At 36.5% G+C, this 17339-nt stretch overlaps 1 protein-coding gene across 1 annotated transcript in view; it reads left to right on the forward strand.

Moving 5' to 3' along the window:
• Nucleotides 1–17339, forward strand: part of LOC119257831 (disintegrin and metalloproteinase domain-containing protein 5-like) — a 74047-nt gene that overhangs the window by 55780 nt on the left and 928 nt on the right. Inside the window, exons 17-20 of the mRNA XM_037526103.2 lie at nt 8124–8210; nt 8918–9029; nt 15286–15445; nt 16633–16683. Of these exons, the coding sequence (XP_037382000.1) occupies nt 8124–8210; nt 8918–9029; nt 15286–15445; nt 16633–16683 (410 nt within the window). The remainder of the gene's footprint in view (nt 1–8123; nt 8211–8917; nt 9030–15285; nt 15446–16632; nt 16684–17339) is intronic.

The following is a 17339-nucleotide window of genomic DNA, read 5'->3' on the forward strand; positions in this document are numbered from 1 at the left end:
TTTTCTTAGACATATATTGATAATATATAAGCTAATGCATTTTTAGACAGTTTTGTGGAGCTATCATTTACCATAAAAGTCACCCATCATAAGCCTATGATTCATTACTTTTGATTAAATTACAGAGGAGTGCAAACATTCCCACATTCAGTTTTAGAACTTACTAGTGATGGCTTAAATAAATTAAGGCAAGCAAACATTGAGTTTGTTAAATAATTAAGACTGAGGACTTGAGCCCTCAGTCAGTCTGCAGGTAACTGTGGGAAAACCGCCTGAATTCTGAGCCTCACAATGAAAATTTTATACAGTCCACCAGGAAAACATATTTATAAGGATTTTTATAGAAAAAATCCAGGCAATCGTCCAGTTCATGCATTTATTTGATGTTGTCTATGCATTGTGGAAAACAAGGAGGTTGTTTAAATTTACCCTATTTAGAGCCTTTTCTTCTATAAATTGGAAGTTCAAGAAATGTCATCATAAACCTGGATCTGTCTGTCTTTGAAGTTACTGATTTGCCTGGATACAACCTTTTTTTCTGTTGCTGATGATGCATCTTAGCCAACTGTGCCTTGGCTCTTTGGCTTGAACTCCTTAGTTCAGACCAGGGAGAGGGATGCCCGTTAAGCTGTTGATTTTAATTTCTACTAACCAACACAGCTATCTAATAATATTATGGTGCATTTGTTATAATCAGTGAACTAATATTGATACACTGTTATTAATAAAATCTCCATATTACTTTTTGATAATAGTATATGAACACCAGAATACCTTGCTTATTTTAAACATATGGAATACAAATGTACCCTGATGCCTCTCTCCCTCTTGAAATCTAAATAATAAAGACTCAACTCTCCATTACAGAGCCCTGGCCATTTTCTTTCTGTATATCTTGTCATTATGATCCAAAGACAAAATATACAAAATACATAACCTTTTCACAAAGTATTGAATATACTGCAATTTTTAAAAACAAATTTTATTTTTATATTCCCCATACAATTGCAATCCCCTTATTTTGACCCCAATCCCTCCCCTCCCTGCCCCCCCCCCACCCATAGAGTGTCTCTGGTTCATAGTTGTTTGTTGATTTTGATTTTCACTTTCTTATAGTTATTCATTTTCCTGGTCCCTTATTTAAGTATTCTAGATTCCTGCTATGAGTGAGACTATCTGGTATTTTTCTTTTTCTTTCTGGCTTATTTCACTGAGCATGATCCCTTCCAGCGCCATCCATGTTGCTGCAAATTGCATGTGTTTATCTTTTTTGAATGTTGAGTAATATTCCATGGTGTATATGTACCACATCTTCTTGATCCAGTCCTCTGTTTTTGGGCATTTGGGCTGTTTCCAAAGCTTAGCTATTGTAAACAGTGCTGCTATAAAAATAGGGGTGCAGGTGCTCTTTGGAATTGATGTTTCTGTGTCCTTTGGGTAAATACCTAGGAGTGGAATTGCTGGATCATATGGAAGCTCTATGTTTAGTAGGTCCAGAAATCTCCACACAGCTCTCCATAGTGGTTGGACCAATTTGCACTCCCACCAACAGTGCAGGAGAGTTTCTTTTTCTCCACAACCTCACCAACATTTGTTGTTGCTAGTTTTTTTAATATGTGCCATTCTCACTGGTGTAAGATGGTATCTCATGGTAGTTTTGATTTGCATTTCCCTGACTACAAGTGATGTTGAACATTTTTTCATATGCCTGTTGGCCATTTGCATTTCCTCTTCAGAGAAGTTTCTTTTTAGCAATTCTGCCCATTTTTGACAGGATTATTTTCTTTGTTTGTGTTGAGTCTCATCAGCTCTGCAGATTTCTGTGATCAGTCCTTTATCATTAGTGTTGTGTGCAAAAATGTTCTCCCAGTCAGTGGGGTTTCTCTTTGTTTTTGTTATTGTCTCTTTTGCTGTGCAGAAGCTCTTTAATTTGATGTAGTCCCAGCTGTTTATCTTTGCCTTCACTATCACTGCTTTGGGTGATGTGTCTGTAAAGATGTCTTTGATGTGCATATCACGTAGTGTTTCGCCTATATTTCCTTCTATGTATTTTATGGTTTCAGGTCTTATGTCTAGTTCTTTAATCCATTTTGAGTTGATTTTTGTGTATGGTGTGATGAAGTGGTCAAGCTTCATTCTTTTGCATGCAGTGACCCAGTTTTCCCAGCACCATTTATTGAACAAACTTTCTTTTCTCCAATGCATAGTCTTTGCTCCTTTGTCAAAGATTAGTTGACCATAAATCTGTGGGATTATTTCTGGATTTTCTATTCGATTCCATTGGTCTGTGTGTCTGTTCTTGTGCCAATACCATGCAGTTTTGATGATTATGGCTTTGTAGTAGAGTTGAAGTCTGGGAGTGTGATGCTCCATTCCCTTCTTTTTTTTCAGGAGAGCTTTGGCTATTCGGGGTTTTTGGTGGCTCCATATGAATTTCATCAATAATTGTTCTATTTCTTTGAAGAATGACATTGAAATTTTTATTGGAATAGCATTGAATCTGTATATTGCTTTTGGTAGGATGGCCATTTTAATAATGTTTATTCTTCCAATCCATGAGCAGGGAATGTCTTTCCATTTCTTTGTGTCTTCTTCTATTTCTTTTAACAGTGTTTTATAGTTTTCTTTGTATAGGCCCTTTACCTCTTTTGTTAGATTTATTCCCAAATATTTGATTTTTTTTGTTTCAATAATAAAAGGGATGGTTGTTTCAATTTCTTCTTCTTCAGATTTATTGTTTGTGTATAGGAAGGCTACTGACTTTTGTGTGTTGATTTTGTATCCTGCCACTTTACTGAACTGATTGATGAGTTGAATTAGTTTTTCTGTGGAGTTTTTGGGGTTCTCTCTATATATTATCATATCATCTGCAAATACTGATAATTTGACCTCTTCTTTTCCTATTTGGATTCCCTTTATGTCTTTCTCTTGTCTTATTGCTCTGGCTAGGACTTCCAGTATTATATTGAAAAGCAGTGGTGAGAGTGGACATCCTTGTCTTATTCCAGATCTTAATGGAAATGCTTTCAACTTTTCACCATTTAGAATGATACTGGCTGTTGGCTTGTCATATATGGCCTTTATGATGTTGAGGTATGTTCCTTGTATCCCAAGAATTTCAGGACTTTTATCATGAATGGGTGTTGCGCTTTGTCGAAAGCTTTCTCGGCATCTATTGATATTATCATATGGTTTTTATATTTCTTTTTGTTGATGTGTTGGATAATGTTGATTGATTTTCAGATGTTGAACCATCCTTGTGTCCCTGGCATGAATCCTACTTGGTCATGGTGAATTATCTTATGGATACATTGTTGGATTCTGACAGCTAAAATTTTGTTGAGGATTTTTGCATCAGTGTTCATTAGGGAGATTGGCCTGTAGTTTTCCTTTTTTGTGTTGTCCTTGTTCGGTTTTGGTATTAGTGTAATGTTGGCTTCATAGAACGTGTTTGGTATTGTCCCTTCCTTCTCAATTTTTTGGAAGAGTTTGTGAAGGATAGGTACTAGTTCGTCTCTGAATGTTTGGTAGAATTCATTTGTTAATCCATCAGGTCCTGGGCTTTTGTTTTTGGGGAGGATTTTGATTACCATTTCAATTTCGCTGCTTGTAATTGGTCTGTTTAGGTGTTCTATTTCTTCTTTATCTAGCTTTGGGTGATTGTAGAGTTGTAGGAATTTGTCCATCTCCTCTAGATTGTTGAACTTGTTTCCATATAAATGTTCATAGTAGTTACTGACTATTCTTTTGATTTCTGCTGTGTCTGTTGTGATTTCTCCTCTTTCATTGCTGATTCTGTTTATTTGTGCTTTCTCCCTTTTTTCCTTGGTGAGCCTGGCTAGGGGTTTGTCTATTTTATTTATTTTCTCGAAGAACCAGCTCTTGGTTTCATTGATCTTTTGGATTGTTTTTTTAGTTTCGATTTCATTTATTTCTGCTTTGGTTTTTATTATTTCCTTTCTTCTACTGGTTTTGGGGTTTTTTTTGTTGTTCTTTTTCTAGATCTTTGAGCTTCGAGATTAGGTTGTTTCTTTGAGTTCTTTCTTGTTTCTTGATGTGAGCCTGTATTGCTATATATTTTCCTCTTATTACTGCTTTTGCTGCATCCCATACATTTAGGAAATTGGTGTCCTCCTTGTCATTCAATTGAAAGAATTTTTTAATTTCTTCTTTGATCTCCTCATTAGTCCCGTGGTCTTCCAGTAGTGTGGTTTTCAATCTCCATGAAGTAGGAGAGTTCCTTACCTTTTGTTTATGGTTTATTTCTAGTTTGATGCCTTCATGGTCAGAGAAGATGGTTGGTATGATTTCAATCTTGGTGTATCTGTTGATGTTTGTCTTGTGTCCCAGTATGTGATCGATCCTGAAGAATGATCCGTGTGCGCTTGAGAAAAATGTGTACTCCGTTTTTTTGGGGTTTAGTGTTCTATAGATGTCTGTTAAGCCCAAGTGCTCTAGGTCCTTATTTAGAGCTTTAGTGTCTTTATTTATTTTGTGTTTTGTTGATCTGTCCATTGCTGTTAGTGGTGTGTTGAAGTCTCCCACTACGTATGTGTTTTCTCTGATGTCTTTTTTCAGAGATGTCAATAGTTGTCTGATATATTTTGGTGCTCCTTCATTTGGTGAATATATGTTAATGAGTGTTATTTCTTCTTGAAGTATTGTCCCCTTGATCATAATGTAGTGACCTTTGGGGTCTCCTTTTATCTTTTTGAATTTGAAATATGTTTTATCTGATATTAGTATAGCTGTTCCTGCTTCCTTTTTTGGTCCATTTGCTTGTAGGATTGTTTTCCATTTTTAACTTTGAGTCTATTTTTATCTTTTGTAGCTAAATGTGTTTCCTGGAGACAGCAAAAGGTTGGGTTTTGTTTCTTAATCCTACCTGTGATTCTTCGTCTTTTTATTGAAGAGTTTAGTCCATTTACATTTAGAGTTAATATTGATATGTTAGCATCTGTATTTGTCATTGTGTTTGTCTTTCCTTTGATTTCATTTATTTATTCTTTTAATGACTTTTTTTTTTTGCCTTCTTTCATTGTTATTCGTCCCTCTGAAGTTCTGGCTTTAGGATTCCTTGTAGTATTTTTTGGAGTGGGGGTTTAGTTGTAATGAAATTCCAGAGTTTCTGTTTGTCTGGGAAGGTCCTTATTCTTTCTTCATAGAGAAAGGAGACCTTTGCGGGAGAGCGTATTCTTGGTTGACTTCTGTTTTCTTGGAGTCTGTTGACTGTGTCCCTCCACTCTCTCCTTGCCATAGTGTTTCTTTGGAGAAGTCTGATGTCAGCCTGATTGGTTTTCCTTTATATGTTATCTGTTTCTTCCCTCTTGTCAGTTTCATTATTTTTTCCTTGTCCTGGATTCTTGGGAACTTTACTATTATGTGTCTTGCTGTTTTTTTCCTTTCGTCGTGGAAGTTTGGTGTTCTTCTTCTTCTTGTATACCAATTTTCATCTCCTTCTTCACGTTTGGGAAGTTCTCTTCAATTATCTCCTTGAATATTTTCTCTGTTACATCTCTCTCTTCTCCTTCTGGTATTCCTATAACTCTTATATTTCCTTTCCTCATGGAGTCAGATAATTCCTGAAGTTGTTCTTCGGTCTTTTTCCTTCATACTTATCTTTCCTTTTCTGTTTTGTTTCTTTTTATTTCTGTGTCTTCAAGAGTACTTATTCGTTCTTCCATTTCATCTATTCTGCTTTCATTGCTTTCCCCAGAGTTCTTTAGTGCCTCCATTAATTCTTTGATTTCCTGCATTTCTTTCTCTTCCCTCTTTAGGGACTCAATTTCATTCTTCTGATCGCTGATTATTTTTCTGTTATCATTGTTTTCCTTTATGAGTTCTGTCATTTTTTTAATCATGGCAATTTTAAATTCTCTTTCTGGAAGGCTCAGAAGTTCTTCCAAGATACTATCGTTGCAATCTGGGGGTTGTTTTTCTTTTTGTGGTGTGCTTTTTTCCTGAGGAGTTGCTAGATTGTGTGTGGTTCTTCTACTCCCTACTGTCTGTTTTCTAATTTGCCGTATGCATTGGGACACTGTTTTGCTGGTACTGGCCGGCATCTTGGGTGAACTTCTCCGCTCCCCTCTAGCTTCTCCAGGAGCCATCTGTCGGTTTCAAGCAGTCTTTACTGAAGAAAGGTCCCTGTTCTAAAATTGCGATGTGGGGACACACTCCCTTGCATGCCTGGTCTGCCCTGGCCATGGGTTCCCGCTCCCCCTCTGGGTTCGGACTGCAGGCCACAAGGGGCCTGGCATGGGCGAAATTCCCTGCTCCCCTCTGGCTCCTCCAGGAGCCTTCTGCTAGTTTCAGGCAGTCTTTGCTGGAGAAATGTCCCTGTTCTAAAATGGCGATGCGGGACACACTCCCTGCACGCCTGGTCTCGGGCACACTCTTCTGCGCGCCCGGTCTGCCCCAACTGTGGGTGCCCACTCCCCCTCTGTGCTTGGACGGCTGGTCAGAGGGGCCTGGCCTGGGCGAACTTTCCAACTCACCACTGGCTCCTCTGGGAGCCTTCTGCCGTTTTCAAGCAGTCTTTTCTGAAGAAAGGTCCCTGTTCTGTGGGGTGTTGGTGATTTTTTTTCTGGTCGCTAGGTGGCGCCAGAGATCTCTCCTAGTGTCCTTGGGAGCATTTTTTTTCATCCCGTGGGACAGGGAACAGAGTGGGAGTGGTGGGAAAAGCCTCAACGACTTTGGGGTGCTGTGTCTGCCTTGTGCCCCACCATTGTGGGGAACCCACGCCACGAATTTCATGCCCCAGGTCTCTGTTCCAAAGCCTTCAGGTCCAGGACGCGGGCTGTAGCCCAGTTCAGTGTCCTCAGAAATGGCTCCTTTTGCATCCTGCTCCCGTGTCTGGGCACCTGGTTTCTGATTACTCAGGGAGGGACATTCACCTCAGTGAGGACCCCTGCATGTCTCCCCACAAGCCTAGGTCACAGGTGCAGGGACCTGGGCAGCCGCCATCCGCGTTTGCCCTTCAAGCTCGCTGCTTTCCCTCACAAGCTTACCGGCTGGCCTGGGGCTGTGTGCATGTCTCCAGAGTCCTTGTTTTTCTCTAATGGTGCCCGGAGCCATTCACTCACCTCCACAGCGAATCCTGCAGGGCTCTCCACAGCTCCAGTTCATGGAATGTGGTGGCTGAAATAATTCCTTTCCATTCACAGTCCTGCTTGATGCGTAGTTTGTTCTTGTTGGTTGTTTTAGTTTTTTGTTTTTTTCCTCCTTTCTGTTGGTCAGAGAGTGCCGACTTTGTGGGTGGGGGAGGGTCGCAGGGCTTTGAGCTTTCCTCCCTTCTAGTCCTCTTTTATGGCAACTTTCTTCTTTGGGTAGTTTGCTGGAGTCATCCGTTTATCTTCCGTGTCCCAGTTCTCACTGGGACCTGCCGCTTTTCCTCCCTATTAACTTTTTTTTAATGGGAGATCTTACTCGCAGCGTTTCCTTGCCACCATGTTGATCCGCCTCTCACTGCAATTTTTTTTGAATAAATAGGAAAGGTCACAGAAATTAATGCCATAAATTAGAACAATGTTCACATATTTAGAATTAGAACAAATTCACATATTTAACATTCTTTTCCTTAGAAGACAATCTCATCACTGGAAGTCTCTCATTTTTCTATTACCTCATATAAATTATCTGTTACCCTTGCTCTTCTTTCTCCTTCTTTTTTTTTCACATGAAATAGTAAACTATCTTCCTTTGCTGCTCATACTTATGATTTTGAGATCTCAACCTTCCACTTGATAGTTCTCAACACTAACTGCTATAATTGACTAAACCTAACTTTATGAATTTTGATATAATGTTCTAAAGTGGCACCCAGGAATGGGTATTTTTTAAATGCTCCTCAGAAATTTTTGAACTTAAGGGACTAGTCATAATATTTTTCCAGATATTTCTTTCTCTAAAAGGACTTCTGGTGATAGTAAGCATGTAAAACTTGTGACTTTTTATATATGATAATGTCTTTGCAATCTGAAGGTATGTAGCTTATTTCATGTTTATTTCAATGTAATTACATAGTTACTTATTTTTTGTAAATTTTTGGCAGTTCTTGGTAATATGAATTCTGGAATTTTCTTGAATTTTTCTTATGTTTTATTTTTCACTTCTCTTTATTTTAGTTTTGTGTTAAATTTAGATGTGTAGAGGTTCAGTACCAACCCTATTATGAGGAATGCACTACTTCTATAACTTGCAGTAACCATGGAGTAAGTAATTTTAATTTTAAATTTAGTGACATACATTGAATAATTTGATAAAGAAATTAGAGATTAAAATAATTTGAATTATTTTAAAAATCATTTTCTGCTGTTTGGTGTCATTTAATAATCTATAATTTAGAGCTTCAATCTTTTGTTCGTAAGAAATCTTGTGAAACTATTTACTAGAGAAGATAAAGTAGATATTTAAAATGATACTGGACATATAAAATGTTCAATAAATATGTTAGATGTACTTTATTTACCATATATTGCCATATAGTCAGAATAATCTTATTACTACAAAGAGAAAGCAGAAACTAGTCAAGAATTAAAAAGCTGATTAGAATTTTCTCACTAATCTTGATTATTTAGAGTAGGCGTTGTTATGTGATGCTAGTAAGTAAATAATAGTTAGTGACAATTTACTAGTAATGGTTAATACTTGGTTCTGGCTAGGTAGAAGAGTTGAAAGAATTAAAAAAAAAAAACTGATTTGGCAGCAGAAGCTAGATATACTTTCCAGTATGAAAAATTTTAAGATAAAATTTGTGGAAAAATGTTGAATTTTGTCTCTTTAAGACAAATCATCTAGAATGAACAAAATCTTTAGATGAATTCTCTGGAATAGCTTCTTCACTGAATGAGTATAGAATTAGTCTCCATTGAAAGTAATCTTTGTGCAGAAAAAATGTTCTACTTTCTGATTATTACAGATTTGCAACAATTTTAAACACTGCCATTGTGAACAAGGGTATGCTCCTCCTCTTTGTGAACAAAGTGCAGGTGGATTCGGAAGTATCGACGATGGACATTTTGTTTTAACTAGTTAGTGTCTTTACAATTTTATTAATCCAATACAACAGACATTACATGATTTTTCACTTTTTTGTTCCACAGGACATTTTGGTTGCAATCTGTGGATTAGGAAGTGTAATTAACTCAGATTTGTAGAAAAATCAAGAATATGAAAGAGATAGTATGCTTGTTTGTTCCTATAACAGGCCCACACTAATTTAGTGGTAGCTGTTTTTGTCAGGATATGATGCGTTTTTAGGAATTAAGTTTTATTTCTGATATAGGAAATTAAAAAATGTAATTAATTTAAAAGTAATCTCATGTCTTGATCCAGACATTTGAGATTGTTTCCATACTGGCATTTTTATCTCCGTCTCCACCTTATTCAATTCTGCTTTTTATTGCCATATAACTGACATATATCATGTTCATTTCAGGTGTAAAACATAGTGATTCTATATTTGTATACATTGTGAAATGATCACTATAATAATTTTTTTGTGATGGGAATTTTTGTAAGGTCTACTCTTTTTTTTTTTAAAAAAAGATTTATTTATTTATGTATACAAGACCTGGGGTGCAGGCCAGAGATGCGGGGCATAAGAGGATTCACCAAAGACAGAGTGGGGAGCAGAAGAGGTGGATTGACTGCAATACACTTCTGAGGGGAGCAGTGGGAGAGACAAGAGAGGTCTGCTGAAATATGTGGGTCACCTCCCTGGCTGGGGATTGAACTCATGCTGCAGTGGCTCCTGATAGTTTCATAGTGTTGCGACTTAACCCCTTGTACCACCAGGTAGGCCCCTAAGGGCTACTCTTTAAGAAACTTACAAATATGCAATAATCATTAATTATAGTCACCATGCAGAATATTACATGCCCATTACATTTATTTTATAGCTGGAAATTTGTTTCTTTTGACTCTCTTCACCGCAAATCCTGTGATATTTGTCATTATCTGCCCTCAAGGCCAATTCATGTTGCAAGTGGAAAGATTGTTTTCGTGGCTGATTAATGTCCCATTCCCTCTCTCTTCCACATCTTGGTTATTACAAAGAATGGTTCAGTGAACATGGAGATGCACATGTAATTTCTAGTTAGTGCTTTTGTTTTCTTGAGAGATGTGCTCAGAAGTAGAATTCTTAGAGCATATGTTTAATAGTTTTATTTTAATTTTTTTTGAAACCTCCTTGTTGTTTTACTTATAACTGCATCACTTTACATTCCCAGTAGCTGTGCATGAGTGTCCTTTCCTCCGCATTCTCATCAATACTTGTAATTTCTTGTCCTTTTGATAACAACCACTGAAACAGGTATCAGGTGATTTCTCACTGTGACTTTGATTTACATTTCCTTGATGAATAGTGATCTTCTGCATCTTTTCATGTGTCTGTGTCATTTTTTTTTAAAGATTTATTTATTTATTTATACAAGCACTGGGTATAGTCAGAAGTAGGGGAGGGTGAGAGAATTCACCAGAGCCAGAGCGGGGAGCAGAGCAGGCAGACAGACCGAAGTCCACTGCTGAGGGGAGCAGCGGGAGGCAGGCGACGTCTGCGCGCCATGTGGGACTCTCCTCCAGTGGCCAGGGAGCAGCTAGGGATTGAACCAGCACCGCAGAGGCTGCGGGCAGCTTCGCAACCCAGCGCTCAACCGCTGTGCCACTGGGGAGGCCCTGTGTCATGTTTTCACTATCTTATTCAGACAAATATTTATCCAGGATTTTTGACTTTTTCTTAATCAAGCTACTTGGTTTTTTGGTTTTTTTTTTGCTAAAGAATTATATATTTTGAGTACTAGCCTCTTGACAGATGTATGATTTGTAAACATTTTCTCCCATTCAATCGGTTGCCTTTTTATTTTGTTGATGAATTCCTTTTCTATGAAGAAGCTTTTTAGTTGCAGGTAGTCCCACTTGTCTATATTAAATTTTGCTGCCTTTGCTTTTAGTGTCAGATTCAAAAAGATATCTCGGGCCTCCTTGGTGGTGCAGGCAGTTGAGTGCCGCACTGTGAAGCTGTCTGCAGCCTCTGCAGCGCGCGGGTTCGATCCTGGCCAGCCGGGGAGATACCCACATGGTGCTGCCCACCTCTCCTGTCTCGCCTGCTGCTCCCCTCAGCAGTGTATTTCATCAGTCTGCCTGTTCTGTTCCCCGCTCTGTCTCTGGTGAATCCTCTCACCCTCCTGCATATCTGTCTATACCCTGGTTCTTGTATACATGAATAAAAAAAAAAATCTCCAAGACTGATGTTAAGGAACATATTACCTGTGTTTTCTTCTAAGAGTTTTATGATTTCAAGTTATATATCCAAGTCTTTAATATATTTTGTGTTAATTTTTGTGTATAGTGTAAGATAATGGTCCAACTTCATTCTTTTGCTGTGGTTGTCCAGTTTCTCCCATTTACTAAAGATACTATCTTTCCCTTTCATATATATGTGACTTCTTGCTTATAAATTAATTAGCCACATACGTATGAATTTATTTATGGGATAAAATTATTTTTGGCACCTTGTGTAGATAACCTGTTTTTGGTAATAAGATTCCTAATCCGATTGGATGTGTCCTTCCATCTATCAGTAATAGTAGTCTTTTACAAGGGGATAATATCCAAATAATGCATAAAAATTAACAGCATTAAAAAATCAATTACAATGGGCATTATACATTTCTTTAAAAAGACATTTATTTATTTATTTTTTAAAGGATTTATTTATTTATTTATACAAGCACTGGGTGCAGTCAGAAGTGCCGGAGGGCGAGAGAATTCACCAGAGCCAGAGCGGGGAGCAAAACAGGCAGACTGATGAAATACACTGCTGAGGAGAGCAGTGGGCGGCAGGAGAGGTCTGCATGCCATGTGGGACCCTCAGTCAGTGGCCAGAGATTGAACCGGGGATGCAGAGGCTGCGGGCAGCTTCGCAACCCAGGACTCAACCGCTGTGCCACCAGGGAGACCCTAAAAAGACATTTAGATGGTCAACTAATAGGTACATGAAAAGTTGTTCCTCATCATTTGTTATTAGGAAAATGCAAAGCAAAACAACGAGAAATCACCTCTCTCCTGTGAGAATAGTTATTATCCAAAGGACAAGAATCATCAATAGCTAAGAACTGAAAACAATGTAAATATTCATTGACAAATTATTGTGTGGACAGTGTGGTATATACACATTGAAATAGACATATAAAAGGACGGAGTGCTGCCATATATGATACAGGGTGGACCTAGAGAGTATAATTCTTAGTGACATAAGTAAGATAAAAATAGACAAACTCTGTATGAGTTCACTCATATATGATAAGTGGATAAACCAAACCAGCAAGTGAACTAAATAAACAATACACTTTAGATTATAAAACCAGTTAGTGGCACCCAGATGAGAAAGGGGAAATGGAGTGGATAAATTGGGTAAAAGGGGCCAATTATATGTGAAGGATGGAACTGGATCTTTAGGGGCCTCCCTGCTGGCTCAAGGGGTTAAGACGCAACCTATGAAGCTTGCCACAGGCACTGCAGCTCGAGTTCGATCCCCAGCCAGGGAGATACCTATATGGCGCAGCAGACCTCTCCTGACTTGCCTGCTGCTCTCCTCAGCAGTGTATTTCAGTAGATCTGCCTATTCTGTTCCCTACTCTGTCTCTGGTGAATCCTCTCACCACCCACAACTCTGGCCTGTACCCCAGTTCTCGTATGTATGAATAAATGAATCTTCAAAAAAAAAAGAACTGGATCTTTAGGGAAAATTTAATCTAATGCATATACATGTCGATTTCCAGTGATACACACCTGATATTTGTATGTTATAATGCAGTGTTAACTTCAATGAAATAATAAATAATTAAAAAAACCCAATCTTTTAACCTTCTTTTCTCATGATATCTGGGTTATGATGGTGTCAGTATTGTATTCATTCTGATTTTCATGATCTGAGTCTTAGAAAACATGATTGCTAGATTAACAATATGAAAAATCAAATTAGCTCTAAATTGATATAATGCCTAACAGTTAATCCACAGATTACATTAAGATTAAATTAACACAAGAATTTTAAAACTCTGAAATTTGCATGGAAATCACTTTGCTCTGTGAACCACAAATCATGATCTGGCAACACTGGTGGCCAGAGTTAAAATTAGCAACAACTACTACAGAAGGTGACTAACATATCTTATGTTCACTTGATACCAAAACAGTGTTGTCTTTAGTCCCCCCGTCTTTTTTTTTAAACTCCCATATGGATTTTGTTACTTTCCTCTAACCTGCCAAGACTCACTTTGGGCCCTTTAGGCATAAGAATCTTCTCTTATTTGCTGGAGCACCAGCATTTTTGCTTTGTTTTGTTTTACCCAGGCCTCCAACTGATTTGATGAGACCTATCTATATTAGAGAAGGCAATCTATTTTACTCAATCTACAGATTAAAATGTTCAGATATCCAGAATGTGTTTGAACAGATATCTGAGCACACTCTGACCCTGTCAATTTGATAAATAAAATTTACTATCACACAGTCTAATAGTATTTGCCAAAGGGAGGAGGCCAGGAGTTTCCTCTATGCAATGTTTTTGGCAGCATTTACTTATCTGTATATATAGATTATTGTCAATCTGAATTTTTTTGATTTATGGTAGAATAGCCAGTTAGAGAAACTATGCAATCATGTAAATTGTGTAATTAGCAGTACAAATGTGAGATAGCTCTATTCATGACCAATATTGTGAGCTCAATATTCATGAGCTCTATTCATGAGCAATATTTATTCAACACTGTCTTTTCTAAACTCAATCTGAATGTGTGGGGGAATAAGGAAAACTTTAGGAGCTGCAGTTGATGTATTCTGGTTTCTCCAGAGAAAAAGCCTTTTTTCTGTACCTGACGTTTGCCTATAAAGTTGGGTGTGAGTAAGAGCTGTCTCAGGGAGTCTGATCTGACAATTAAACCCTTGAGTCATAAAGGTTAAGCCACTTAATAAAAAGGGGTAATAAAGAGGAGTCCTAAAAAGTTGCACAGGTGATTCCCTGAGGTATCTTTGGAAGGAAATAGAAGCTGCTTTGTGCCAGATTGCTGGAAACTTATACTGTTAACCAATGGAAAATGGAGACCCAGAGTAATTAAGAACACCAACCTGAAAGGAGAGTTACAAAAAACATTCTTTTCTGGCTATTTTTGTAGTGCTTGCTAAAATTAGATAGTGCAAGTGAAATAAGTAAGATGAATTTTTCTGGTTCCTGGAAAGCCTGTTTACACTTCCAAGGCCACCTAAGCATATCTTACATTCATTTTCAAATAACTTGTGTTATTATTGACTACCTAAAAGACTAAACAGTAGCTGAGAACCAGTTCCTCTGCTTCTCAGCTCCTCCATTGATTCTACTGGCAATGAAGTGCTAGAGCAGCATCCCATATCAAATATAAAGGAGGCTTGCCAGCAAATTATGGGGAAAGAAGTGCTTGACATATTATAAATCCAGACAGGTGACTGGTATGTACAAAGAAGTGAGCTTTAAGGAGCCACATAGATCAGATTTGCAGAAATAAATACAAATATCAGCTGAGAAGGAGTAACTTACGAGGACAAATATAACTATTAGCACTGGTTAGTCAGAATTGGGTCAGAACTAGACTTCAGTATATATTCTATATAATAATTGCAATACTCTAGTTTTTCTTCAGATTGCATAAATGTTTTGCCTTTTATTATACAATAATTCTAGAGTTTTTTTTTTATAATGTCCTATAGCTACATATTTGATGAAAAAACTTAAATAACATACCTCTGAAAAGATGTGCACATATGACTGAATATACAACGTTGTAAGCCAATGTTTCCTCAATAAAAAATAATTCAATATTATTTAGAGACTAATTTTTAAGTTTTAGGAAAAATTATAGTAATATAATAAAAATTGAATGCTACATTTTCCAGGTTTATTTCTCACCTGTATGTTTAATCCCCATATTCGCTTTGTTTGAACTTTGGAGAAGCTGTACCAGAAATGAATACAAGAAATGTTTGCAATTATTGCATATGCTTCATGAAATAACATAACCTTCAGTCAAAGAAATCACCATGTTTTGAAAGAATGAAATCTCGGAAACATCTATAAAGTACTATTAATAGCCCATTTTGTGTGTTGGTTTTTAAAATTTTATTACATTTGTAATACAAATGAATAAAATTTCAAGCGTTTGGGAATAGTGTTAATAGTGATGTTCTTTACTCCTTTTCATTTGATTAATGAAATCTTTGATTTAATTTGAAGTGGATATTTTTTCATTCTAGGTAAAAATTTAATGGAGAAAAGATATAAAACTCTTCCAAAACACCGATTTCTACTCATTTTCTACATTTTTCTACCTGTCCTTCTCATTACTGTTGCTATTTTAATCAAGCGGAATAAATTAAGAAAATTGTGCTACAGGAAGGAAACTGAAAGTGAGAGGTATAGCTATATATTTATTAAGTTAAATAAATCAAGAAAAAAGTATTCATGTTTCATCAAGAATAATCTAAGGCCATATATAAGGTCTTATGAGGAGGGGTCTAGGGATACATTTCAAACTGTTTTTTCTTCTAGTTTTACTCATTCCTAAACCCATTCAATTTACCACCAGTATCACTGTAGGAGAGATATGACTGCCAACATATTGTGGACGTTTATTTAGCTTCATAATCCATACTGACCTTGTGTAAATAATTATATTGTCCACAGGCTTCATGTGCATGGTCACACTATATTTCAAGGGAACTTTCAAAAGTAGTTTTACAGATAATACAGATTCTCAAATCCAGTGGCAAACAAGCTACTTTATTAGAATATTTTTTTTCAAGTAAAAATAATAACTGTAAACCTACCTCTTTATTTATTTTCCTAAATATTGATATTGCTAATATGTAAAGTTATTCTTAGCTAGAAATTATATGTGAAGTTCAAGTATTAGGTTAGAAGACAGGAAACAGCATCATGTAATGAGGAGGAAATTACATTTAGGTCCAGAAAACTTAGTTTCAATTCCTAATTCTTGCATATAATAGCCATGATATCTGGAATACGATTTCATATTTGGGGGTCTATATTTAATCCCAACAACTTGATACAATGGGAAATAATAGCTTTCCAATATTACAAACTTTTGGATACACCAAATTAATCACTAAAATCACCATATTACCTAATCATTTACATCATTATTGAGCCCCTTAGTCATAATCTTTTTTTTCACTAGCATTATGTACTACTAGTTTCACCTTCCAAGAACTGATGAAAGACATGTATGTATTGTGAGAGAGACGTGTAGAACAAAAAGCTGAAACTTTCAGTGCTATTAATTTTGGCTAATTTGACCTGAAGAATTAGGGAAAATATAGAATCAGATGGGCTATCTGTACAAATTCAAGTTTATAACCTAAATAATTGAAACAGTGTAAAGAGAGGATGAAAGGAATCAATGCACAAAATAAGGTGGCTTATGCGATGTTTTCTATTGAGACAATATCTGTTTTTTTTTTGTGGGGGAGAAGATATTGACTTAATCACTCTGAAAAACATATTTCATTCAAGACGTCACTTATTTGTATAAGATTTTAAAATTTCCTGCATTTTAAAATTATATTATGCCAATTTTATAGATCTATGTCAGAAGAAAGCAGCAGTGACAGCAAATTATCCTCCAGTGTAAGGTGAGTATAGAACAGTGTGAGTTATCATTTTGCATTGTATGTTTTGATCACTATTTAGCAGCACTTAAGAATTCTTAATTTTAAACCAAAACTTTTTTTCATAATTTGTTCATAATTTTATCATTATAGGTTATTTTATAATACTAAATAATAAAACCTGGTTTCATGACATCTCAATATCTCCCTGACTTAGACTAATAGAGCAGTACTTGTACACTCCCCTGGTATTGATGAACACAGAAATTGTGGGAAGACTAATAAGTGGCATAAAGAAACAAGACAGAAACAGATGAAACCAAACTAAAGCAAACCCTAAAAATAAGACATAGCATATCTTAAATTTTGCTTTCTTTATATTAACTTGTTGAATTTTCTTGCTATTTGCCATTAGGTCAATTAGTAATGATCTATTTCTATAATTAATATGGCAAAATAAATAGAAAATATACAATGTAATTATATGGGATTGGAGACATTTATGAGACTCCATGTGTTGTGAGGGATGCTTTGAATATTTCTGCCTTCTCCCATCTTTCATTCTACTCATTCTTCTGTTATGTAAGTTGGGGATTTGGACTATTTATAAACATTACTCATCTTAACTCCAAAAACATTATGTCATTTTCAGCTTTAAAAAGAAATGAAATCTTGCCATT

Source organism: Talpa occidentalis, unplaced genomic scaffold, assembly GCF_014898055.3.
Source record: "Talpa occidentalis isolate TD23 unplaced genomic scaffold, MPIMG_talOcc4v2.1 talOcc4.4, whole genome shotgun sequence".
Lineage (NCBI taxonomy): Eukaryota > Metazoa > Chordata > Mammalia > Eulipotyphla > Talpidae > Talpa > Talpa occidentalis.